At 48.6% G+C, this 27,990-nt stretch overlaps 1 protein-coding gene and 1 long non-coding RNA gene across 2 annotated transcripts; both read left to right on the forward strand.

Annotated features, from left to right (window-relative positions):
• Nucleotides 1-3,938: 3,938 nt before the first annotated feature.
• Nucleotides 3,939-6,024, forward strand: LOC135365988 (uncharacterized). Its single transcript, XM_064598638.1, has one exon. It carries the CDS (start codon nt 3,943-3,945, stop codon nt 5,944-5,946), a length of 2,004 nt encoding a protein of 667 aa, XP_064454708.1. The 5' UTR covers nt 3,939-3,942; the 3' UTR covers nt 5,947-6,024.
• A 17,468-nt stretch (nt 6,025-23,492) lies between these two features.
• Nucleotides 23,493-27,983, forward strand: LOC135366541 (uncharacterized). Its single transcript, XR_010414206.1, has 4 exons — nt 23,493-23,605; nt 27,726-27,788; nt 27,849-27,881; nt 27,956-27,983. It is a non-coding gene; the product is annotated as an uncharacterized LOC135366541 (long non-coding RNA).
• Nucleotides 27,984-27,990: the final 7 nt, after the last annotated feature.

Below are 27,990 nucleotides of genomic sequence, written 5' to 3' on the forward strand. Positions count from 1 at the left end.
CCGCGAAAGTGAATCGCACAGGTACGGTAACAAAATATGCGCAATAACGCACGGGAAGCGTTTTTGTGTCCTTTTTGTAAGGTCTTCCAGGGGTCCCTGGGAAAAGATATCACTCACAGACATAGCCCATGACCCAGTAATGCTGTCGCAAAAAGGTCAGAGTGACGTAGGCTACGGACAAGGAAATACTGCGCTTCAAAGTAGCCGAAAAACGCATTCTCGAGAATCCGGCGTTCTCGCTTACCCACTTATTGATTTTTTATCTTGCGAACCGCTTCGTTCCGGAAAGCCGGGCCACCGCCAATGTTCATGCCACACATATGGCTATCATATAAAAATTAACGAAGAAAATTGAGGACCCAAAGGTTGGGGCCCTGCCTGAATTGAAATGAAATCGCCCTCTTCTAACCATAGGGAATGTCCTGTGTCCCAGCCACAAGAGATTCCGTAGCAGATGACAATACCATAGTGTCGTCTGCTATGTGTGAAATATGGCACTCCTGATATTCCGGCACAGTACAGACAATCAGCATAGGAACCAGCGGATGTTCTGCACATTGACCAGGTTTTGCCTTTTCTCCCACTAGGGTATTCCGTGGGGATCTCACTCAAGTGAACACATGGATTCAAACACTTGAATGAACTTCTGCGTCAGGCTCTGACATCGGAGAAGCCTCAGCCATTTCTATTGGTGTCTAATTTGTGTTTTGCTGGTCCAAAATAGTAGGATGCAGTTGTGAATCGATATTTCGAGGTAGTTCGAAGTTTCGAAGTTTTAGTAGAAGTTTCGAAAGTTTCGTTGGTAAAATTAAAAACAGGCTAACAATGGGTACAACAGAGGCTAAGAAGATAGGCAGATTAGAACTCAAACGTGTAAGCACCTTCTCAGTGATCTTTACTGAGAAAGTACTGGTTTTTCCTAGATTGTGAGCACATGAAAAGTACTGGATATGCAACGAGTAACTGATGCATTTAAGTCTGTATTTTTCCTATTACTCATATCTTTTGTCACTGAAACAATGTTCTAACTTCGCTGTTGCCTGTTATAACTATTCCATAGCTCTCACGGTCGTCTCCTGGTAAAGAAGAACAGATGACGCTGTAGGGTTCAGTCCTGACACAGACTTGGAGCCATTGTGGCCTCTAAGGACAGAAAGAAAAAAATCCCTAAATTGTAAAAACTCTGTGAAGTATGGAAGGGATGCTTGCAAGAAAGCTCATGACATTAAAACTCTGAGACTAGGGAGTTGACAAAAAATGGCCACACACAGTCTCAATTAAGTTTCAAAGCCTCTTATTGAGAGTTTGGGCGGGACCATCCGTTTTCTGTTAACCATTCTGTTACTGTCATGTATTATGGTCACCTGCTCGCATGCCTAATATCAACTCTTTCAACAATGCTAATAATAATGTAATAATGTAATAATAATAATGTAATACAAATGCTTTATAAGGCTGCAGATGCATTGTTGGACAAAATATATCAGGGTGCTCCAAACAGCCTAAAACCAAAGCAAAAACTAAGTCAATGGTTATCTAACCAAAGCAACTGCATGTACAGCATACATACAGTATGCATCTGCATATAAACGAAGCCACACTCAGTATTCTGTACACCTTACTTTGTAGTGTAATGATGACTAGAGTGTGGATTGTCATGTAAATGCATGTTCTTTTTTTTTTGTTATTTACTTCGATATGGTTTCGTATCTGGGCGATGAGAAAACACTTTTGGTCTTTGTTCTGGACCAATCCGAAGGGTTCGACGGTGAATACAAATGCGTGTTTTGCATATTACGGCTTATTTCGCATGAAGTGCATGCATAGTGCACATTTTGCCACATTTTCCATTGGGAGGGCCTATTCCTTCTTTTCTTCGTGGATGGTTTTGCTGGCTTTAGTAGAGCATTGGGTAGTCTTTCATGAAAATTCCGGCCAGAATCGAGTTGTTTCTATGTTTTGGTGGGATGGTTCAGCACGAGCCCTGGCTGCTCCATCCTCAACTTTGTGCTTTTTCTGAAAACGGCACTGTTGCTGCCCCGTGCGCTATAGTCAGGCAGATATACCTAGCTTTTCTTTTCGCTTCTCTTGTCTTTCATGTGCAGGTAGTGTTATTGGAAGGTGCTGGCAATGTGGGCATACACTAGCAGTACCCTGGAAGACTAACGGACATTGCTTATGCCGCCACCGGCCCGTCACATCAGTAAGAGCACTTGAAGGTTGAACATTGGGATACGCTTTTCTGCTGGGCCCATCGACACACAAACGTATTTCATGCACGTGGGATATTAAATTTTCGACGTCTTCAACACAGCTGACATTGCGATGAAGTTCAACGGAATCAGGTGTTACTTGCTTGCCAAGCAAGCATACAGTGCCATTTAAGCTTTTGTCAATGCTGACCACTTTTCTCGCAATGCAGTGGCGTATCTAGGGTGTGGCAGGTGTGGACAGGTGCCATGGGCGCCAGGTGAACAGGGGCGCCATTATGTGGTCGGGTGTGAATGTGCCAGGTCGGGCACTCAACCTGGCACATTCATAAATGATCTAAAGCACCCCCATTAGAGAGGTCGTACCGTGAAACCTAGTGCGGACCACACGAAAACGCATCCCCAAGGACATCATGTTAACCATGTTGCCATGGGCGCAGGTAGCTCTAGATACGCCACTGTCGCAATGACATGGCTTAGAGGAGCAGTGTGGTAAACACCGCCACCTCCGACATAGTCCAGCAGTGTCGTTGCTGCTTCAAGTAGGTGTACCTCAGCGAACACAATTGTTCGCTGAGGTACATCGACTTTGTGACTGGCCCGCGCAGCGTTTGGGAGGTGTACACTTTCTACCTTGTGAAATATTTCATCGAAAGTACCCTCGTCAGGTTCGATTAAAGGGCTCTCACTGCCTATGTCGGTGCAAAGTGAGTTCCCTGAACACTCTTCCATCAGAGAGGGCCGTTTGGCTACAGGACACTTGCGGTTAGCAGGTTCCATTCTTTTCTTCTTTTCCCGCTTTGACGTGCAGCTCGGGCAACCCGGAAATTTTGTTGGGACTGCGTCCTTCGCCAGAGAGGCTCTGCGCGGCGCACTTAAAAGTACGTGCCCTCCATAGGTCGCTTCCCGCGTCTTCGTTATGAACCTCGGTTCAAAGTGCTTCTCACAAAGGTAGTCCGTTGACTGGAGGACACGGTCTTTACGTGGAATCGCGTGTCGCCAAGCCTCTAGGCGCTCATCTTCCTTGGGAGCAGCAAAACAGGGACACTTTTTCCTTGCATGTCCTGTACCCGGAGTTCCACCTCGGGACGAAGCACATTTTCCCCATGACTGACACACCTGTGGGACTTCTCACGAAACGAAACAATAGGGAACAAATGGGGTAACAACAACCCAGTGTTGCCAAATCTCATTCGCAGGAAGTCGCTATAGTGGCACCCCGAAAAGTCGCTAAAATTGAAACTTAAAGTCGCTAAAAAAGTCGCTGCCGCTATTGTGCCCTTTTTGTTCGTTGCATGTTATGAAACAATATGGTGACAGCCCTAACAAGATGATTCAGCGAATGAGCGCAGTAGATGGCCAAGAGGGAACATGAAAAAATGGGCATGCGTGGTTCACACTACACTATTGTTCACACTACACTATTGTTCACACTACACTATTGTTCACACTATTGTCAAACCTAAACTCGAACCGGCCCGATAAAGGTTTCGGTTCGACTTAATTCGGCTTGTAACTTAGTTACTATCCAAGGCTGCCGGGAATGTATAGTCCGGGTAACGAGTTTTCTGGATATCTGAACTCCGGATATAAGAGGGACATGACTGTATACGTAATAGGTACCGGCCTACCAGTATACGCAGTATAAAGGCTGCAAGAAGCAGTTTTTGGAACGAATGACTCGAGGAACAATGAGAAACCGGAGGACGAAGAAGAAGGCAACTGCACAGCCATGCGACAGGTAGGGTGCGGACGCGGTGCCATGTTATGGTGGAGGCTAAAGAAGAAGGTAGGGTTACGTTTCCTTACTTCCCCTCGCACTGTTCTACGGTACTTATTATTCGCCGCTTTTTGTCCACCCGTCATCGTGAGGAAGACCAAAAGTCCACTGGCCACTCTCTGCATTCTCCCACTTCTTTATATGATACCTGCAATCATTTATTATCAACTCCCTGACATCTACACCGATCATAAAGCATTAATCGTTGACACTAGCAAGTGCAGGATTCGTGACTTCGATCCCTTCGACACATTGCTCAAAGGATACATCTATCCCTTGCCGATCTCGCGTTGTGATATCTCCCCACCAGTAATACTCCAGAATGGTTCAACATTCCATCTCAGCCAGGAATCCTTACGAATTTATTACATGTGTGAACCGCAAGACACCGCGTGCACGTATCAAGAAGTCGGTAGAAACCGCTCTGCGAATATTCCGGACGACACTGTTGTCCTCTCCGAAGAGGCTAACCTGACCTTTGGCGTGCCAGTGAACGCGGAGTACATCAAAGTGGAATGCCGTTGTCGAATTAACGGAGAAATCTTCTACACAGACTACTTCTTTCTGCCCATCCTAAAACGGAAAATGCAGTCTGAACGTAAATTCACGTCCGCAATGTCACATGGTACAAACGACCGACTAAGCGTCATAATATTAGGTCTGGACTCACTGTCTCGTCTCAACTTTAAGCGTCACATGAAACAGACCCGCGATTATATCGAGCGTTTCAAGCCGTTTGAAATGCTGGGCATGACGAAAGTGGGTGACAACACCTTTCCAAATTGCATTGCGTTACTGACTGGCAAGAAAGGAAACGAAGTGAACGAATCCTGTAGCAAAAGTTTCTTTGACGAGGAAGATCTGATTTGGAAGAAGTATTCCCAGCAAGGCTACTACACTCTCTTCCTGGAGGAGATGTCGAAGTATGGCTTGTTCACGCACTTCTGTCGCGGCTTTCGTGACGCTCCCGTCGATTACTACCCTCGCCCTCTGATGCTTTCCGTTTCGACGTCGCCTCTTAAGTTTTTCGCTGGCGGACGTCCCTGTGTCGGAAGCAGAGATGGGACATCGGTGCATATGAGCTACATATCGTCGGTACTGACTCTTCTGAAAGACAAGTTTCACTTTTCGTTCACCTGGATCATTGACGCAACGCATGGTAACGTTAATGGAGCTGATTACGTTGATGCTGCATTTCGAGCGACATTCGAAAGGCTCGAGGAAGCAGGAGTCATGAACCGTTCGGTTGTCCTCTTCATGAGCGATCATGGAACGCGATTCGGAAATATTCGTCTGTTACTAACGGGAAAGTACGAAGATAGATTGCCTTTCTGTTTTTTAATGTTTCCTCCAGCTTTTCATCAAAAGTACCGCCCGGTAATTGCAAACCTTCGCGAGAACCAACATAGACTGACGACACCATTTGATCTCCACGCTACCTTGCTGGAACTGTCACAGTTGCCCGCCTCTCTCGACAAGCAGGAATTCAGGACCAAGTACGGTACCAGCCTCTTGCATGAGATCCCCGAAGACAGGACGTGCGAAGATGCTTCCATATCACCGCACTGGTGCTGCTGCCAAAGAACGCGTGAAGTATATGCGAATAGCCAATTGGCCGTACGTATGGCAGCATTCGTGCTAGACACCGTAAACGGCTGGTTGGAAGAAGCAGTGCCGGGAAGGTGCGTTCCGCTTGAATTAGGTGCTGTGCACAGCGTACAAAAGCGACTTCTGACGCACGTAGAGGACGGAACGCTGTTCTTCTGGGTTACCCTAGAGGCCTCTAACACGGGTGCCCTCTTAGAAAGCACGGTGTCTGTGAATAGAACAGGTGGGATGAATGTCGTTGACATGGTTAACCGCTTAAATAGAATGGGTCCAATGGGTCCGGCCTGTGTTAATCGCCGCGTTCTTGAACTGTACTGCGTCTGCAGAAATATGACGGTGGCGTCTTAACTACTTTTTTGAGGCAGTCATATTTCTGTATAGTATGTGATAAATGAAAATGTTCTCACTATATATATATTGATATCATGACGTTTGTTGTGTTCCCTGATTTATGTGTCAGTAGTACGGGTTTCTCCGCCAGCTGGCATGCGTACACCTATTTGAAAGCATCGGGGTCTCACCTATTTCCCTTCAGTCGTGGTCGGTTGTTGGGTATCTGTCGGAAACGACCAGTATATGAGAGGAAGGCTTTCATTGATGACGCCCTAACCCTACAGTAGAAGTAAATAAATTGCCTCGAAGAAGCAAATATAACAGGAGGTCTGTCCAGCATCATCTGGAGTAAACAAACAATGACGTAGTACTCAAGGTTCAGTTTAAGATTAATGAGTCATCAAGGCAAGAGCTTGCTTTGTTCGCATATCCAGCCTGCTTTGTGCGACTCTGCAAACAATAATTGAACATATATACGCCACAGTCTGTATCACTATAGCTCGCAAATGTATTAACACCGGGATAAGATCTGCGTGTCAACTGCACTGGGTGTCTCCGTATATAGGAAATCTGCATATGATAATCCGTTTGAGGGGGCGCCACAGTCGCTGTTCCTCGGATTACCCCTTGAGTTTTCCATATTCCACCAAATTTCACCAATATTCCACCACGCTCAACGTCCAAGGGATGGTGGTGGCTATCGGATTCCAAAGGTAGCCCTGTGCCTATGTAGTGGGCGTCAATAGTACAAGGCGATGTCCAGTAGACGAACCCGCAGCCACACTCTTAGAGATAAACTTCACCGCATAGCACGCTCCTAGCCCCCCATCAGTTCTAATGATATCGTTATCTGCCCTAATTTTGTTGAAAACGGGTGGAGTACGCCTTTTTTTGTGGCAGTTATGAACTGCATAAGTGTCACAAAAAAGGCGTACGCCTGAGTGCGTCATCAGCATACATGACATCATGCAGAATCATCGACACTCTTTTCCCACGAAAGATCTTCCCCGTGTTATGCAGAGAATGCTCCATTGGTTACGCACGAGATCTGCGTTCACGAACTCGCAACTGTTGAAGATCGGCTCCAGGGAGGTATCCAGTTGCGGTCACTGTAATCATCCGGAGACTATCGCACATATCCTGACACAATGCCGCACATATGCAGGAAACTCACCTTCCCCACGCCAGGCCTGGCATACTGACGGACGTCCTCTTCCCCGAAGGTTCTTATGCAGAACGACTTACAAAAACTCGCGGCCTGGTGTGTTTTCTTCAAGAAACGGGCCTCGCGGGAAGACCACTCGAGCGCACCTCTCATCTACAGTGTGCCTCCGTCCCATCAGTATCGGCCATCCTGCCTATGCCTCACTTTGAAATCGTCAGCTCTCTTCTCTCCCTCTCTTTTTTATTCGGTTATAGTCGTGACGATGCCCACTTTAGTGCGACCAACAACGGCAAGCTACCTCGACCCCCCCGCATTTCGAAAAGTGCAGTGTCGTTTCCACCGCGAATCGTTCGTGGCAGTTTAGAACCTATGGGAATTCCTTCCCATCTCGCCGACCACCCCCGCCCAACCTTGACAGAGGACAGAGTAAGGCCGCTCCCTGGATCGTGCCGCTCGCACAAGTCTCTCCCCACCTCCCCGCCGTTCCTTTTTACCCTTTTTCCATCGCGCCCTCCCGTGGCGGCTCCTTTGCCCTCGGTGCCTCTTACTGGCGCCCCCTATAGTCTCCACATCCCCCCACCCACAAGTCCAGAGCACTGGGTCTTCAGAGATCCTCATTCGCGTCCAGGTCGATGAGGACGTCGTCCTCCTGGGGGTTGGGGGGTGCAGCTACTCCCTCCGCTTCTCGTAACAGCTCTGGGCGGAGCCGGCGGAGAGTAGCCAGGGCAGTTGCGACGTCGACGGGTTCTGGGCGCGCTCGCTCGGTGCGCGACCGGTGGAGGTCTCCCCGTCGATGGGTGGCACGGTGGAACTCCGGGACTTTACAAATGGGGCAGAGGAGACGCTGCTCGTCTGGCGTGAGGGGTTGAAGCGGGTCCGCAGGGTGCCTCTCCTCGAGCGTCAGGCCCCGGAAAGGCAGAGGGGCGGTGGCTGGGTCGGCGCTCGTGAGCGGGCGCGGCTGGGACGACCACCTGGAGTGCGAGGCCCACGACACTGGATAACCTTGGTGGACAACCGTCCACGTAGCCGCTGATTTCTGCCGCGGGCAAGGCCTGGCTGGCGCCGGATTCGATTGTGGTCTGCTGCGCGGCCTGCTGCGTCGGTACATCCTGAACCTGGAAAAACTAGAGGGAAAAGCAGTAAGAGGGAAACTCCGCACTGCGAGTGCCTGGATAAGCACTCCCCAAATACAAATGTGGAAGTCCGCGTAACGGAAATCACAGAAATATAAACTACATCGCGAGCACCAGGTGTTGGTGACCGAAAATAGTAAGTGCTGCGTGCGCTGCATGCGCATAGTGCCGTAGTTGAAAGCAGATCCAGAAGGATCCACGCGTAGCTGATGCAATGCGGCCCTTTGTAGGTCCTTAATTGCGGTGATCAACCTTTGCACAAATACGAAGGGATCAAATGCTTGGGAGAACAACACATTCGAAGCATGGCTTGCTCGTCCCAACCAGCTGAAAGCCGGCAATCAATCTAGCAGACACGAGATTCAGTAGAAAGATATCGTGAAAGTACGATCTTTCCACGCTATCGCTTCAGAGCTATGTAAGCGATATGCTCGAAGATATGGGCGAAAGCGGGGGTGTGGCACTGGCGGGAATAGCCCGTGCGACGCATCGCCTATCACTGCAACCTGCTGGATGCGCGTGATTATGACACCAACTTCAATTCCTATGTCGGTCTGATAGGCCGTCTAGTTGTGAAGTCTGACAACGACTTATCGTCCGCGTGCCCCTGAAAGGAAAGCACCGAATGCAAGTCGTAACGGCGCGTGCGGCTATGGTTACGGCGGCGAAACCAACCTAGCATCAATGCGCACCGTCATTAGCACGCACAACTTGGTTGCACGCTGCTAACTACTCTGCCGTGGAGGAAGTCGGGCTACGGCCCTGGAGGCACCGCTGCTAAGACGTCCTACGGGGAAGGCACTGCAGACACCATAACCCCATTGGCGAGACTACACGAGTCGTCGAGCGTCCGGCCGACTAAAGGGAACGGTCTCGGAGATTTTACACATAAATGAAGGGGGAACACGTCGAAACCAACCTATTGCGTTCCTCCATGCGGATGGGCACACGAGTGGGTCCTTGGGGTGGCGGGCGTTGTCTGCATGCTCCAGCAGTGCGAATCACGAGGCAAGTGAAAAATACTATAATTTCGATAAGATAACGGGGCGACTCCGCTGCACCGGGCTGGTTGAGCTAACTGCCCCTCGAGACAACAACACGAGGTTGCTTCCGTCCCGAAAAGAACGAACACACAAAACAACAAAAAATAAAGCCAGCGGTAACGCTAATGCACTGTGCAAATTACGGTCACTGCTGCGGAGACAAGAGCACGAAGCTCCTTCCAGCCTCCAGAAAAGAAAAGCCAAATTGAAAAATTACAAACATACCTCGCCTCGCACCCTCACCAGCAGAAAACGAGAAAATCCTGTCGACCGCGCCATTTATGGGAATTCCTTCCCATCTCGCCGACCACCCCCGCCCATCCTGCCCATGGAGGAACAGAAGAAAGGTCAGTCAAACATCAGACAGTTTATTTCGTACCTTGACAGAGGACAGAGTAAGGCCGCTCCCTGGATCGTGCCGCTCGCACCAGTCTCTCCCCACCTCCCCGCCGTTCCTTTTTACCCTTTTTCCATCGCGCCCTCCCGTGGCGGCTCCTTTGCCCTCGGTGCCTCTTACTGGCGCCCCCTATAGTCTCCACAAACCTTTTATAAGCTGTGAGATCTACGTCACCCATCCCCCCCCCCCCGCGACGGCGTGGGCAGCGTGGCAAAAGCTGGAGTCACTAAATAAGCTAAATTTTAGCACTGAGGTGCAAGGGAGAGCAGGAGCGCCATCTTGCTTCCACTCCACACCGGTACCATCTAGAGGTGTGTGCCGCCGCCGATACCGCAAGAGCTGGCCGTGGCAAGAGCCTGTACAAGAGCCCGTACACGTTCTTTGTATTGGTTAAATCCGAAATATAACTCTGCTTTTTCCGGCAGTCGTCCATTCAGAGCATGCTGTCAATAATTTGTACTTAAAAGCTTCGAAACTTTGTGCTTGAAAGACTATAAAACGACGGCATCGTGTTCACGCCGCACTTTTACATAACATTTACAGAAGCGGGACGTGAGCGGATAAGGGTTACGCCCACAGGGGTGGCATCCAATGTATTGCTCCGCAGATGAAAAGCGTGCTGGGCGAACGCAGTGCATCCTGGACAGGTCCTGGTCGCACGTCACAGCAAACGTCAAGGCGCACGTGACCTTAAAGATGGCGGCGCCCGCGATCGGCAGCCAAACCGTTTGTAAACAATGCGGTTGTTGTTTCTGGACGACGTTTTGGATGTTTTTCGATCACGGTAATTATTTTTATCCGATAATCTCGCCATAAAACGCGCAGTTTTACACATAAAGCCTCGTATTGTTGACAACTTCCAAAGATGTGATGACGACCGCGCGTTAAGACTTACCGAGCCGATGCCATGTACTTAAACTAAGGTAAAATGGGCTACCATGTTGCGGAAGAAGCACCGCATAGCTTACGCTGGCAAAATACGGTCATCTCTCGGTGTTATGACGGCGAAAATATGTCGGTAAGCGGCAAAACGACATGTAAACAAAGTCACATGACCTCAAAATGACGTTTTCTATGACGTGCGACCAGGACAAGATGGCAGTTTTGCCAAAAGCACCCGCTTGAGGGTAGTTACAACAATGGCGGGTTTGTGTCACCCCTGTGGTTACGCCGATAGAAGCAGGTCGGCGTGGCGCCGCCGCGGCCGCCGTCACAAAAACAGGCATGGAGGAAGGAAAGACAAGGAGCGGCCCTTCCGACAGTTTTCCATCGGGGCCAGCGAAGCAAGCGTAGCCTGCTTGGCATTGCATTCTGGGATACTCCTGTCTACCACGTGACCGCTCACGTGACCCTCCAGACAGCACGGCGCCACCGGAGCAGACGACGGGAGCTGTAGTACTGTCACAGTTCAGATAGCAGTATTACGTTGAACTCGTGCTTGCAGTTTATTTCTGTATGTTCGAATGTTTACTCTTCTGTTAGAAGACCAGTCACAGTCTGCAGAACGCAAAAGGAGTACGCGGGACGGGAAACATCACGTGTGGCAACGGTGACTTCCAACGTATGTACCAAGAACAGTATTAATCAGATTTGTACAACAACAGAGGATATGACATGAACTTGCGGCACAGTGTCAGGTCCGAAACGTACAATTGAAGATGACTCGAGCAGACACATGCGACTAAAACAACTGACCGTGTACTTACGAACAAAACGTGTTCCCGTGACAGAGCTGCTTTCAGTTCAACGAGAGCCGCAGCCAGGACAGGAACACATTACCATACGTCGTTTCTACGATGGTGCTCACATTTTCACAGTCAATTATTTTCAAAAAAGCAAAATCATACGGAGAGCAGTGCGAGAAACAAAGACTTGCAAAACCGAAACTCTAGAGGGGATCACGCGGTGGACAGGACGTAATGGCGATTTTGACTCGAGCGACCGCTAGATGGTGGCTACGCTAGTCTGGCGCGAAGAGCCGCTCCTTGTGTTTCCTTCCTCCATGAAAACAGGAGATACGCCGCTGCCGACAAAATTGCACTCGGCGCACACCTCTAGTGCCATCTCCATTTGAGGATTGAAGACGGATAATATAATGCCCCCTGTGGGGCAGAGAATGGTGTGTGATTATTGTGAGATAATCCATTTATTGTCAACCGGAGCATCCCGAGGTAGTCATGGTGAGGTCAAGGCCGTCAACCTAGATGCGCTACTTGCAAACGGAAGGAACTTTTCACCTGCGCACGATAGATGGCATCACGCGCCAAAGTGCTCTCAAGTGCGCGTGCGCGTGGGTAGCGTGGCGCGGAAACAAAATGGCGCATGCTCGCGCTTGGAACTCAGGCTGCGTTCCAATACCCCCGGTTAGTCGACTGCCTAGCGGTCTAGCCGGAAGTGCCGCCATGTTAAGTCTCGTTCCAAACCTCGCCAAGTCCGCTATTCAGTCGGCTACCGCCTAGTGCGCATCGATGGAGTCTAGTTATACGCCTGACCATCTGACAGCCGGGATGGAGACGCGCGTTGACGGTACCAGCGTGCCCGCTGTTTCTACTGGCATTAAATGTAAGTTGAACATAGTGGTATGTTTTTTTTTTTAAACCAAGAGATAATAATGACAACAACTCGGGAAACGCTAGTACCAGCTGCGCTTGCGCCGTACGCATTTCTTGCGTGAGCAACGAGATGGCGCCACAGGCGCCTCGGTCTACTCAGCTGCCTAGTCAGGCGGCTTCGCGGAAGCAGCTGAGTAGACCCCTTTGCTTGTCACTATTGGAACAGGCTTGCCTAGCCGAGGCGCCTGTGGCGCCATCTCGTTGCTCACGCAAGAAATGCGTACGGCGCAAGCGCAGCAAGACTGTAATGCGCTAAGTTTGTAGGACATCGTGCATAAACTGTCACCTTCACAACTAAACATGTGGTGCAACTCTCTACGCAGTTTTAAAAAACATACCACTATGTGCAACTTTACATTTGAAGCCAGCAGAAACAGCGGGCACGCTGGTACCGTCAACGCGTGTCTCCATCCCGGCTGTCAGATGGTCAGGCGTATAACTAGACTGCATCAACGCGCGCTAGGCGGTAGCCGACTGAATAGCGGACTTGGCGAGATTTGGAACGAGACTTAACATGGCGGCACTTCCGGTTAGACCGCTAAGCAGTCGACTAACCGTGGTATTGGAACGCAGCCCAGGTTAGCGTGGCAGAACTTTCTGGGGTTCGAGTGCAAAATATTTCTGCACTGGCTACGATTCTTATGGTAACACTACAAATGCTTGCTGTACGCCATTCTCGCGACAGAAATTTGTACATACATCGAAGCCACATCATGCACCGAAATAAACATCCGAAGCTGTCTGATTGATTAACATGATACGATCTTCTCAAACAGGAACAATCAGGGGCGGAACGCGAAATAGAATATCAGGAGAATTTTCATTGTTTCAAATGCGTGCGAGGTGAAAATATCGAAACTTTTTAATTCTAAACTAGCGATCTGAGAGATTCGGGAGTGCGATGCGATAGCTGCCCCAGAGATCAGTGCAAAGTACCCTTTTTGTGCTTAGGGGATCCACACTTCAGTTGTTTCCAAACAAGCCAACAATCATCACATTCTAGAGCTTGCCATACATAACGCAATTTTGAGTCAGATTCTTAGTTTGTAGAACATTTCCAGGAGAAGTTGGGGACATCCACATACAACAGCACTCAGAAAAACACGCAGCATGCAGTTTAGTGCCGTTTTTGCCGCTTTTCATATTGTGCCTAGTAAAAGGGCTGGATGAAGTTTTTTTTTTATTGCGTGTTAGCGCCGCGAAGCAACTGTGGCCATGAGCGGCGCGCAGACATGGACAGATGGAGAGAGGACAGCAGGAAGGAGTGGTGGATAGGGGGATTAGTATGCGTCCTGGGCCGACTTCGGGAGGAACCGTGCCGACGCTCGTCTGGCAGGTCGTCGGAAAACCTAGGGAAAACCTCAGACTGCACAGCCGGCGGTAGGATTCGAACCCACCAGCTCCCTGACTTCAGCACGACCTTGGCTACCCCCAACGGGCGGACGCCTTAGCCCACCCGACCATGTAGCTGGTGCTGGATGGTAAAAGTGGTAAATGAAAACGGTAAAATTCATAAAGGTGACGCAGGTGCATCAATGGGCATAATTTTTTTTTTTTTGAGCTGTGGAAACCTAAGTTCCCACAACCCGTTAACCCGTCCGTTCCGCGCGCAGAGGAACAAGCAGCACAACAACCAAATCAAGCAAACATCAAACCAGGTTTATTACCTCCTTACAAAAGCACATATACTCAGTAGCCACTAAGGCGAGTCGGCGCCTGTGTCGTATTTTGGAGCACATTGTTGCAGCTTCACATGCTTTTTCGTGACGCGTAAGCTATATAACGCGAGTTGAATGCTGCAGATAACGCTTTTGGAGTATATAGATTGTTGCAGCTTTATATAGCTTTATATAGCTGGGGCTTACTGTCCATAACTGAAAGTAGAAAGCAGACTGGTAAGCATTGGTTCCATTACCTTGAAGGCTTGGACTTCTGGGATGTTGCTGGCAGCTGGGATGGCAGCCAGCATGGCACGGAAGGCTGTGATGAGCAGGGGGACCAACATCATCACCAGCTGGGTGCCCTGGGGAGGTGCAGGTTCCGGCTTGGCAGCAGCTTCCTGTACAGCAGGCTTGGGAGGGGCCGGCGTCGTCCGCGGGGGTCTGTTGGCGGCAGGCGGCGGCGGTCTCTGGGTCGGGGCAGGGTCCCTGGGCAGATCCCAAACACTGGGGGTAGCATTAGTGTCAGGAATCTTACCTGAGGCCGGTTTGGCTGTGGCAGGCTTCTTGGCAGGGGTCGCTGGCTTCGGCAGTGCTGGGAAGGCGTCGGCGCTGCGGACGGGTGCTGGGCGCGTTGGCTTCACGACGGCAGGGTTGATGCGGCCGCTCCGGGACGGGCGGACCTCGCAGGCTTCCGTCTTCACAGCAGCGATGGCAGCCTTCCTCCTGGGGCATCCTCCGAAGCTGGCTGGATGGGGACCTCCGCAGTTGGCGCACCGTTGCTCCTTCCGCGTCGTGCAGTCCTTGAAGGCGTGGCTCCCGGCGCGTGCGCGGCAGCGCTCCGACCGACGGCAGTACTTGGCAACGTGCCCAAAGCCCTGGCAACGATAACACTGGGTGGGTGAGAAGTACTCGCTTACCTTGAACTTGTTGAAGCCTAGCGGCACTTCCTCGGGCATGGCGACGTCGCTCTTGAAGGTGACGACGACGCTGCTCGTTGGCTGGGACCTGGTTGTGCCGTCCGGGTTCGGGCGGTAGCGTACCTGGCGGCGGGCGTCGATGGCTCCGAAGGGTCGCAGGTACTCCAGCAGCTGGGCGTCCGTGTAGCTGGAGTTGACGCCGACGATCTTTCCCACGTTCCTGGCGTAGGACTCCGGGATCCGGGTGGTGACGGCGGTGGTTCCGAGGCACGTGACGCCGAGCAGCGCCTTGGCAGCTTGCAGCGATGCGACGGTCACGGTCAGGCTTCCGTTCCGCGAGAAACGGTTCCTGCGTGGATTTGAGTACCTGCGCAGCAATCAGATTCGGGTCAGTGTTGAGGAGACTTACCTCGGGGTCGACGGGCGTGAAGACCACTGGGATGCCGGCCTTTCGTGACTTCTTGTACACGACCGTGACGAAGCCGTCGTCGTCGTCTTGCAGGTGGCTGGTGGCGCTTGTGCTACGGGATCTGGAACGGAAAGAAACGTCGTCAGGAGAAACTCGCCTTGGACGTTTCACTGGCATGGTCCCGCGACGGGGTCGCCGGCGGTAGCAGCATGGCGGGATCCGGTTCCAGGTTCATTCCTGTAAAAGAAAAAAGAAAAACGCAAAAGGGTGAACGAGGCACTTAGCCCTGAAAAGGGCTGTTAAGGCTGGGAGGCGCTAACACGAGGTTAGGAGATTCCCAAAACACGTCCTCACTCGACAAGACCCGAGAGCGTTATCTGCAGCATTCAACTCGCGTTATATAGCTTACGCGTTACGAAAAAGCATGTGACGCTGCAACAATGTGCTCCAAAATACGACACAGGCGCCGACTCGCCTTAATGGCTACTGAGTACCGGCTAAGCCACTGTGTCGTAGACGGTCCCAACGTGTCTGCATCGCAGTACTTTTTTCTCTGCGTCGGGATCGTTAAAAAAAATTGGAGCATTACGAAAACGCATCTGAAGCTGCAACAATCTGCTCCGAAAGCGTTATCTGTATCATCCAACTAGCGTTATATAGCTTACGCGTTACGAAAAAGCATGTGACGCTGCAACAATGTGCTCCAAAATACGACACAGGCGCCGACTCGCCTTAATGGCTACTGAGTACCGGCTAAGCCACTGTGTCGTAGACGGTCCCAACGTGTCTGCATCGCAGTACTTTTTTCTCTGCGTCGGGATCGTTAAAAAAAATTGGAGCATTAGGAAAACGCATCTGAAGCTGCAACAATCTGCTCCGAAAGCGTTATCTGTATCATCCAACTAGCGTTATATAGCTTACGCGTTACGAAAAAGCATGTGACGCTGCAACAATGTGCTCCAAAATACGACACAGGCGCCGACTCACCTTAATGGCTACTGAGTACCGGCTAAGCCACTGTGTCGTAGACGGTCCCAACGTGTCTGCATCGCAGTACTTTTTTCTCTGCGTCGGGATCGTTAAAAAAAATTGGAGCATTAGGAAAACGCATCTGAAGCTGCAACAATCTGCTCCGAAAGCGTTATCTGTATCATCCAACTAGCGTTATATAGCTTACGCGTTACGAAAAAGCATGTGACGCTGCAACAATGTGCTCCAAAATACGACACAGGCGCCGACTCGCCTTAATGGCTACTGAGTACCGGCTAAGCCACTGTGTCGTAGACGGTCCCAACGTGTCTGCATCGCAGTACTTTTTTCTCTGCGTCGGGATCGTTAAAAAAAATTGGAGCATTAGGAAAACGCATCTGAAGCTGCAACAATCTGCTCCGAAAGCGTTATCTGTATCATCCAACTAGCGTTATATAGCTTACGCGTTACGAAAAAGCATGTGACGCTGCATCAATGTGCTCCAAAATACGACACAGGCGCCGACTCGCCTTAATGGCTACTGAGTACCGGCTAAGCCACTGTGTCGTAGACGGTCCAAACGTGTCTGCATCGCAGTACTTTTTTCTCTGCGTCGGGATCGTTAAAAAAAATTGGAGCATTAAGAAAACGCATCTGAAGCTGCAACAATCTGCTCCGAAAGCGTTATCTGTATCATCCAACTAGCGTTATATAGCTTACGCGTTACGAAAAAGCATGTGACGCTGCAACAATGTGCTCCAAAATACGACACAGGCGCCGACTCGCCTTAATGGCTACTGAGTACCGGCTAAGCCACTGTGTCGTAGACGGTCCCAACGTGTCTGCATCGCAGTACTTTTTTCTCTGCGTCGGGATCGTTAAAAAAAATTGGAGCATTAGGAAAACGCATCTGAAGCTGCAACAATCTGCTCCGAAAGCGTTATCTGTATCATCCAACTAGCGTTATATAGCTTACGCGTTACGAAAAAGCATGTGACGCTGCAACAATGTGCTCCAAAATACGACACAGGCGCCGACTCGCCTTAATGGCTACTGAGTACCGGCTAAGCCACTGTGTCGTAGACGGTCCCAACGTGTCTGCATCGCAGTACTTTTTTCTCTGCGTCGGGATCGTTAAAAAAAATTGGAGCATTAGGAAAACGCATCTGAAGCTGCAACAATCTGCTCCGAAAGCGTTATCTGTATCATCCAACTAGCGTTATGTAGCTTACGCGTTACGAAAAAGCATGTGACGCTGCAACAATGTGCTCCAAAATACGACACAGGCGCCGACTCGCCTTAATGGCTACTGAGTACCGGCTAAGCCACTGTGTCGTAGACGGTCCCAACGTGTCTGCATCGCAGTACTTTTTTCTCTGCGTCGGGATCGTTAAAAAAAATTGGAGCATTAGGAAAACGCATCTGAAGCTGCAACAATCTGCTCCGAAAGCGTTATCTGTATCATCCAACTAGCGTTATATAGCTTACGCGTTACGAAAAAGCATGTGACGCTGCAACAATGTGCTCCAAAATACGACACAGGCGCCGACTCGCCTTAATGGCTACTGAGTACCGGCTAAGCCACTGTGTCGTAGACGGTCCCAACGTGTCTGCATCGCAGTACTTTTTTCTCTGCGTCGGGATCGTTAAAAAAAATTGGAGCATTAGGAAAACGCATCTGAAGCTGCAACAATCTGCTCCGAAAGCGTTATCTGTATCATCCAACTAGCGTTATATAGCTTACGCGTTACGAAAAAGCATGTGACGCTGCAACAATGTGCTCCAAAATACGACACAGGCGCCGACTCGCCTTAATGGCTACTGAGTACCGGCTAAGCCACTGTGTCGTAGACGGTCCCAACGTGTCTGCATCGCAGTACTTTTTTCTCTGCGTCGGGATCGTTAAAAAAAATTGGAGCATTAGGAAAACGCATCTGAAGCTGCAACAATCTGCTCCGAAAGCGTTATCTGTATCATCCAACTAGCGTTATATAGCTTACGCGTTACGAAAAAGCATGTGACGCTGCAACAATGTGCTCCAAAATACGACACAGGCGCCGACTCGCCTTAATGGCTACTGAGTACCGGCTAAGCCACTGTGTCGTAGACGGTCCCAACGTGTCTGCATCGCAGTACTTTTTTCTCTGCGTCGGGATCGTTAAAAAAAATTGGAGCATTAGGAAAACGCATCTGAAGCTGCAACAATCTGCTCCGAAAGCGCTATCTGTATCATCCAACTAGTGTTATATAGCTTACGCGTTACGAAAAAGCATGTGAAGCTGCAAAAAGATAGGTGATGGAAGGAACATCTTGCCGTGAAGGAACGTCTGTGAAAATTACCATACAGAAAGATTAGAGGAACAGAAGAAACCATCAATCAAGAATAAGAATTAAATGTTCCATGTTCTGTTCCATGAAAGGCTCAGTCACGAAGAATGCTGTCGGGAACTGTCAACTCCACTTGGAAGATTTCGTGGGCGGCCTTTGCAGAAGGAACATCTTGCCGTGAAGGAACATCTGTGAAAATTAGCATACAGAAAAATTAGAGGAATTGAAGAAACCAAGAAGCAAGAATAAGAATGAAATGTTCCATGTTCTGTTCCATGAAAGGCTCAGTTCGCTCACCAAGAACGCTGTCGGGAACTGTCAACTCCACTTTGGTGGAAGATTTCCTGGGCAATTTCGTAGGAGGTCCTTGCAGAAGGAACATCTTGCAGTGAAGTAACCATACAGCAAGATTAGAGGAATAGAAGAAACCAAGAAGCAAGAATAAGAATGAAATGTTCCATGTTCTGTTCCATGAAAGGCTCAGTTCGCTCACCAAGAACGCTGTCGGGAACTGTCAACTCCACTTTGGTGGAAGATTTCCTGGGCAATTTCGTAGGAGGTCCTTGCAGAAGGAACATCTTGCAGTGAAGTAACCATACAGCAAGATTAGAGGAATAGAAGAAACCAAGAAGCAAGAATAAGAATGAAATGTTCCATGTTCTGTTCCATGAAAGGCTCAGTTCGCTCACCAAGAACGCTGTCGGGAACTGTCAACTCCACTTTGGTGGAAGATTTCCTGGGCAACTTCGTAGGAGGTCCTTGCAGAAGGAACATCTTGCAGTGAAGTAACCATACAGCAAGATTAGAGGAATAGAAGAAACCTAGAAGCAAGAATAAGAATGAAATGTTCCATGTTCCATGTTCTGTTCCATGAAAGGCTCAGTTCAGTCGCCAGGAATGCTGTCGGGAACTGTCAACGGAAATGCGAGCCAGACTTAAAAAAGCCACTCCTCCTTATCGTCTTTGGTGATCTTGAGCCTGAGTCTAGCGCCGCCGTTTTACGCGGGCGTTGGTGATAAGGCTGCAACACGTCCATTGTCCAACACTATGTCCATTCTTTGGGGGGAAATAGGACGTTATGAACGCTGTAGCTCCGAAGCTATTTCATTTTAATGCAATGAGGGACAGAAGAATGCGCAGATGGCGCAGCGTGTTGGCATACTATGTGCGCTTACAGCGCGGAGAAGACACAAAAAAGAAGACGAAAGAGGCGTAGACGCAGGCAAGATGGTGGACGACATGCATGAAGAACAAAACCTGAAAGTGGGCTCTACGTGGGTTTCTTTCAGTGTTTTCCCTGAAAAATAGTTTTAAAACCACTCAATTGTAAAAAGTGCCGCCAGAAAAACCGCTGGAAATTTCCAACACAATCCGGGCGCACTTGTGCCGAGTAAACGAGGGCAAAATATCAACGAAACATATGCGTCTTTGAGGTAGACCAAACAAAAAGCTATTCCACCTTTTATTTGTATGGGGAACAACGCATTGAACAATATCAAACTGGTTTAACTAATGAGCTTCTATTTCCGCCACCCGCTTGCGACGTCGTGTCGTTCGTCGCCAAGTGAAAGCTGGCCCTTATCCAATAGACCTCTCCCTGTTTATTAAAGTCATTAGGAATTATGTTATGACTAGGGTTTGTGGTTTCCGGCATTTATTTTCAACCCAATTCGGGGGGTGTTTATCGGCATTTATATGGGGGACTATAAATCGGATTTTTCGGCATCTATATTCCGCCCAAAAAATAAATGCCCGAATACGGGCATCTATTTATTTCGCATGAAGGCCTATTTTGCGCGTGAAGTAACAACGAACCGAAAAGAAGTGAATCGATTCATGGTTTCATTAACAATGTCTTTTATTCCTGTGCCAAACCAGCAAATAAGGAGACTACCTCTTTTTGCAATAGATGCAAGCGTACATCATCATGCTCGCATCTGTCATAGCGGCTCGCTCCTTGCGATTAATAACACGCAGTTTAGAGAACGCGCGCTCAACATTAGCGCTAGAAACAGGAATAGCCAGTACGATAACAAAGGCCATGTGCTGGAAGGGGTCGTCCAAAACTGAATAGGAGATATATCCACCTGAGGGGCAGGGCATGCAGCATATTCGAAAAACTCGCGCTTTATATCATCCATACGAGATTCATCTCGTAGAGAAAGTAAGAATAAGTCCTCATACAGTGGAGTGCCTCGAAGTGCCCCTGGAACGGAAACAAGGGTCACTCCAATTGGTAACTGGAGCGGAGTAGATAGAGGAGTACAAAGAACACAAAAATGAACTAGAAGGCTAGGACAGGGGATCAGCGATCGGCTTTTGAAACCGTTTGGGAGCTCCGTACACTCGTGATCTCTTTTTAACCCGACAACAACAGATCACAAAGGTTCTGAATAGTAAACTCACTAAAGATAGGTGTGTCACTAAGTACGTGTGCTGCCAAAGCTGAGGTCATCTTCCTATAAGCGCTTAAGCACAACGAAACAAGGGCACAGCCCGAAGATAATGCCACGCTCGAGAAATAGTCGACAACGGGAGATTCCAAGGGGATTTCCCTTTGCGGTTCCAGGAATGGCACCTGTCAAGATACGAGAAATTCGGATTTTTTCGGAATATTCCGAATCTGAAAAATATCATTCGGGGGGTGTTTTCCGGTACTTTTCGGAAAATGCCGAAAACCACGAACCCTAGTTATGACTCTGCGTGAATGGGAAAAACTTAGCCAAAATCTGAAATAGAAGGAACACAATACACATAACAAAGAATATTACAGGTATCATACATTAGCATTGAATAGGTATCACAAATCAAACACAATATTTTTATTAGTGGAAGTTTTCAATGAATCAGAATTGATAGCGCATTTAAAATATTCTTAATCAATACGATTACAATCAAAATTACAAATTGTATTATAAAATGTCTAATATTCCTATACGTGAGAACCATCAGTGCAATACCGGGAAGTTCTGATAGTTGTATGCAATTAAATGTGAACAGCAGAGACTCTGGAGGACTATGGGACACGAACACAAGAGGAAATAAAATCTATACCACTACATTGGTTAATCAAACGACATAGTAATCTATCATTCAGAAAATGAAAAAAATCAAACTCATCAGGAAATAGACATGTTAAAAATGAACCCACTACATTGGTTAATCAAACAACATAGTAATCTATCATTCAGAAAATGAAAAAATCAAACTCATCAGGAAATAGACATGTTAAAAATGAACTTCACCACATAGCACGCTCCTAGCTAACAATCAGAACAAAGAACGACACGAACACAAGAGGAAATAAAATCTATACCAATACAAAGAAGATATTCCACTTCACCACATAGCACACTCCTAGCCAACAAACAGAACAAAGAAGGACACGAACACAAGATGAAATAAAATGTATACCAATACAAAGAAGATATTCCACTTCACCACATAGCACGCTCCTAGCCAACAATCAGAACGACACGAACACAAGAGGAAATAAAATCTGTACCAATACAAAGAAGATATTCCACTTCACCACATAGCACACTCCTAGCCAACAAACAGAACAAAGAACGACACGAACACAAGAGGAAATAAAAGCTATACCAATACAAAGAAGATATTCCACTTCACCAGATATCACGCTCCAAGCCAACAAACAAAACAAAAAACGACACGAACACAAGAGGAAATAAAATCTATACCAATACAAAGAAGATATTCCACTTCACCACATAGCACACTCCTAGCCAACAAACAGAACAAAGAACGACACGAACACAAGAGGAAATAAAATATATACCAATACATTTGTCAAACTCATCAGAAAATAGACATGTTAAAAATGAACGGGTGAATGAATGAAGAAGACGGGTGCCGATAGATGTATGGACGACCACGGAACACGAGCGACAAGAGGAAATACAATCTATACCACTACAAAGAAGATATTCTTAATCAATACGATTACAATCAAATTACAAATTGTATTATAAAAGTCTGAGACGTGAGAACCATCAATGCAATGGCGTGAATATCTGTCATAACATTTCGAGCGCAATAGGGAATCTCAGTTTCATATTACTCAACTTTTAATTTCTTATTAAGTTCCGTTCGTCACACACTCCTGTTCGTCTTCGAACGCCGGCTGCGCCAAAATGTAACGTTCCAGTCTCCGAAACCGACTTCCTGGTCCGGACACTAGCGTAACTTCATTGTTTCTTCTTCTTCTTCAGCCACAAAGGAAATGGCCCTAATGTCCCGTGCTTTTTCCTCGTCCTCGTCTTCTCCTACGTTACAAGTCTGTTACAGGAAACAGTCACGTAAGATGCCTAGTCAGGATGCCGCGTTAATTCTCAGATTGCTTCTTTGTTGCCCTTTCTGGTGAGTACCATACAGATTTTCAAGAAGTGGTCTCACTAAGCTGCCATCACTGTTGTGACTCGGAAAATCGGAATCACGTTCTTCATTGCCAGCATTACTTGTCAGCTTAGTCGGCTTTACTGTCTCTATGGCCTCTCACTGTGACGCTATAGACTCACATTCCCCCAGGGCGTCAGTCGTGACGTTGCCCACCTCTGTGAGGCCCACAACGGCGAGCCCTTTCATCAGCAGCGCCACCGCCGCCGCTAGACTCATGCCCAAATCCAACCATCAACGCCACAAAAATCCTGCTAATTACTTTTCTCGTTTGCTTTTGTCACGTGTTTAATTAGGAAATGCGGCACACGACTATACAACTACGAGGGACAGTTAACGCAATATTTATAGCTGAGCTTATCTGGCAGTGAGTTTGAGTGATTTTGCAGTGATAGGACAGAAGTAGTATCATTATTAATGTCATCAGCAGCTGGTCCCGCCTCGTGTGGCTTGTGGCCACTGTACTTGTACTTAGTGGTGGAAGAAGGAGAAGAAGGAGAAGGAGCTGGTCCCGTGTAGAAGGGTAGTTAGAAGAAGAAGAAGAAGAAGGGTAGTCTCGTTCACCCGTTCGGTTGCTCACTCCTTCCCTTGACTTGCTGAGCACGCCTGGTAACATCAATATGGGTAAGCTGTGTTCCTCTTTCGTGCTTTGCAACCGTTGCCTACGTTCCCTACCCTATTTTTGCAAACCATAGCGTACTCGCACATCTACACAGTTCTATCAAGATGCTCTTATTTTTAGGAACCTTATTTATTTATTTGTTGCCGTTGAGTTTCGAGTAGTGTTGTCTGGATGTGATTCAGCAGTGAAATTAGGAACACGGTTGGTGGTTCGTTTTTGATAGCTGCTCGATGCTAGCAGGAAGGTTCACCTCGACGTAGCCAGTTGTAGCACCAGTTGTAGTGGTATGGTTTCGCTTAGTCATTGCGAGCTTTTTCAGTAACCGCTGGTGGAGAAACTCTTACGTCATGGCGTTGTAAACGCGTGGCAGCACTCAGCCATTCTTTGGCCCGAGGGCCCTTCCCTATTGAACATAATTCCTGAGGTTACCTCAGGGTCTGAGGTCTTGAGGTACTATGGGACATCTGAGGTCTTCAGGTTGCCTCAGAGCTTGAGGCCCTGCGGTTACCTCAGGGCCTGGGGTTTACACAGAGTGGACCTCAAGGCATGAACAACACAGAGCGCCCTCAGCACGACTTCGTGTTCAAATACTTTTTATTGGTATTCAGGGCATCAGGTTCTAAATACTTTTCCAGACAGTTTAATTTGTCGTTCAGTGTCGCGGCTCTCTTCATTTTCTTCCTGGTTTCTTCGCCTTGCTCCGCTCTGCTCTTGAAGCACTGGAGGTATGCACCTAGAAATAAAATTCTGTTCAGGTACGATAACCAAAGAGGTCATACAAAATAACACACGAAATACCGAATAGTAGTTACCGAGGTGAGTGAGCATGTGTGCACCTACGAAAGTAATTTACTGCCCGCAGTGACAAAACTGTAAAATTCCATGATGGTAAATTGCCAAACTCAAAACGCAGACGGTTGTGACCACTGGCATGCTCTATGCATACCACAAATATGCGTATACGTTTGGGACAAGGAAAATAACGATAACTGCTTGTCAAACCTGGGGGCTTAATCGCTTCATCGTCATTACGGTCGTTACAAGCTAACGAGTGGCGGGAAATTCAAAATGGCGGGCGGGAAATTTAAACAGGTGGGCACGTGATAAAACACGTGCACGGCGCTCTTTGCGCGATACGTGAAGGCCGTGGTACACGTCACGCGCAATGTGTCACGTGCCCACCTTTTTGAATTTCCCGCCACTCGTTAGCTTGTAACGACCGTAGCGACGATGAAGCGATTAAGCCCCCAGAGGGATTAACAGTCTGTCATTTTTTAAAAGTATCTGTCCGACACCATCTACAAGCTGTGAATGAGTGGTAGACGTTCATTATTTAAATAAAAATTCAAATTCAGTTTCCTGAAAGACATTACTTCTAAAGCAGGGCGCCGTTGGCATTAAAATGGGTACTACCCGTTTTCGGGCCATCGGTGGAGACCTTCTAGACAAAAATCTGCCACGGAAGCGGGTCATTAGTTGCAGTAATTAATTGGGTTTGGTTTACACATTTTTGTCGCGGCTGGTAGCCGTGAAGCGCAAAAAGACGCTCTTCCACTCCCTTATCCACTGATGAATTACGTGTTCTTGAGCTTACGTGTTCTTGAGTAAGGAGATATAGTCGGCATAAGGAGACTCGAGTGCGGAGAGAGGCTCGGTTTGTAAAAAGGGGGCCGAGTGAGCAGTAATCCCGTGCACCGCGAGGGAGGTAGCCGAGTCGACGAGACGGCGCCGAGCGAGGTCTACTAAGAGGCCAAAGTGCCCTAAAATGTCCGCGCCGAGGATGGGCTGGCTGACGGAGGCGATGGTGAAGAGCCATTTGAACTGCCGCCGGCGGCCAAGATCGATGGTACGTAGACACTTCTGTCCGAACACCGGGATGCCCGTGTTGTTCACCGCAGTCAGGAACAAGATGGGGGTTTTGATGACGCTGGGCGGCTGTTGCGGGAAGAACGCTGACTGCGGCACCGGTGTCGACAAGCACCTTGAGTTTCGAGTTCCGGTCGGTCATGTAGAAGGAGGCGACTGGGTGAGGGGTTGGGGGTGTCGCCTGTCGCCGTTAACGACGCCCCGCGCAGTTTCCCGGTCACTGGCACGGAGGAGTGCACTTGCGTGCAGAGACACCGTAGTTGTATTTGGACCAGCAATACGGGCAGTCAGCGGGCAGGTCGGACGGCGCGCCTCGAGTTAGGGGATGGCGAGCGGAAGCGGCGAGGGCTCCTAAATCGAGGGCGGAAAGTTCGCTGAGCAGGCGGGAGGCGAGGGAGGGGATCTTGGGAAACTCCGCATGTGAGACTTCCTTCGATGAGGTGACGCAGCTCTTGAACTTCCGCGCGAAGCAGCGTAACTGCGTAACAGAATCCTTTCCCGAGGGGGAGCTTCCGGCACCACAGGGATGGGCGCAGGAGGAGACGGAGAGGAAGTCGTAGTCGGAACATGAGCAATAGTGGCTCGCGATACCTCGGCTACTCTGTCTGCGACATCAGCGAGGGCCTCGATGGAAGAGTCGGGCAGAGCAGCGAGCACCATAAGAGTCTGGGGAGGTAGCCGGTTAACGAAAAGTTCCTTGAGGAGCGATTGGTCAAAGGTTGGGAGCCGCGTACTTACAACGCTGTGCATGTGGCGGAGCAATTGGCAAGGCTTGCGATCTCCAAGTTCTTCGGCCGAGAGCAGGAGTCGCAAACGCTCGCGCTCCGAGGCCATTATTCGGTCCGTGAAAGAACGTCGTATGGGTCGTATGGGAACATCGTATTTTGCGTGGGCGGAGCAGTCAAAATATCAGTGACCTCGATCAGGATTTCTGGCGGCAGGTTGCTGACGATGTGATGGAATTTGGTGGCCTGTTGTGTGACGCCGGCTAAAGCGAATTGGCTGTCGGCCATCTGGAACCATAGATCCGGATGGGAGGCGAAAAATGGGGGAAGGCGGACGCCAACCCGAGCGATAGTGGGGCCCGAGACGTCAGTACCGTGGGGGCCGCCGGGAGTCGGAAGCGTTGGTGGGCAGGGAATGTTCGGTCCGGGTCACCAGTTTGTGGAGCGCTAAGTAAGGAAGGACCGGCCATCAGTGAAGACGGTAAAGGAACGAATGGTTTATTATGGCGCGTGAGATGATGCCTGTAGATGAAGATGGCGATAAAGGCGAGCTATAGCGATGCCCCTACATTATTTAGCCCGGGGATTTAACTGAGACACCCTGTATGCATCATCAACTGCTGTTAATCCCGAAGCTAAGATGGACCTGTCTGGCAGAGCATGTAGAGATAATGTGGATATCATTGCTTTAGAAACTTACAATACTACCTGTCCATTGGCAGCTTCCTTCTCAAGTCGGCAATCAGCTTCGGCGAAACACGTTTCGGATATAGCCTTGTTTTTTATTTTTTTTTTTAGCTTGGCGACCGTTACATGGGACACCTTATGTATGTGAGCACTTCTTGCGGCTCATGGACCTCAACAATTTAGTCACAGCAACCTGCGCAATTGCGTGCACTTCGGTGAAATAACAACGTAACTAATGTGAGGGTTAAAATGTGCTCGTCTTCATTTTCACACTAAGGTTAGAAACCTCTAGAAGCAGCAACCTCTCCGATGTCATCTGCTGGAAATTGGAGGGGAAGAGGAATAGCGAAAAAATTGCATTACCTATTAGCAAGCTCGAAACCACCCAGTGTAAGCAAAGCAATGCTGTGTGTAAATGACAGATAATTTCAGGACAGCTGAATCGCTTTTGAAGTACGCAACTTTCTCGAATCGTTTTTCATATTTTCAGTGTACCCAATTTCGGCAAATCATGTATTTCTCTTGGTGAGTCTAGTTGAGTTTCCCAGTAATGAATTGAACACGCACACCGTCGGGCGCCACAATAACTGCAGCACTCCTCTTTTTTCTTTTTAGTAATGGCATTTTGTGGTAATTTATTTTTGCGCGGCCCATCAAGATATGGCCTCAGGTCGTGCGGATCTTAATGTTTGAGAGTCCTGCTCTACACTGAAAAAAACAATGGCATGCGAGAGAACGGATGAGTGTCCTTCCGTGTGCCCATACTCGGGCTTTTTCTCCTGCTAACCTGCATTTATGCTATTTGGTCACTCCTTATTATTTTTCTGGAATTATTTTTCCGCAGCTGAAAGTCAAATGAGTGCGATGAGCGGTATGAGCTCCATGTCTGGGATGTCTGGTATGTCTGGTATGTATATCTACTGACCATGTTGCAATGTACAGATGCTCACGAGTTTCTATATTTTAGGGATATCGACAGACATAACCCAGGACAAAGGCGGTAACTGACTTTTCCTGTCCTTCTTTTAAGCTTCGGGATAAAGCGTTTCATCCTTCGTTGCTCATGCAATATAGAGTGAAGTGGCATCAGCACAACTCTCAACAGAAAC

Source organism: Ornithodoros turicata, chromosome 8 (assembly GCF_037126465.1).
Source record: "Ornithodoros turicata isolate Travis chromosome 8, ASM3712646v1, whole genome shotgun sequence".
Classification (NCBI taxonomy): domain Eukaryota; kingdom Metazoa; phylum Arthropoda; class Arachnida; order Ixodida; family Argasidae; genus Ornithodoros; species Ornithodoros turicata.

Excerpts from the sequence above, each read along its gene's own strand:
- LOC135365988 (XM_064598638.1), top strand. The coding sequence starts at position 3,943 with ATGCGACAGGTAGGGTGCGGACGCGGTGCCATGTTATGGTGGAGGCTA.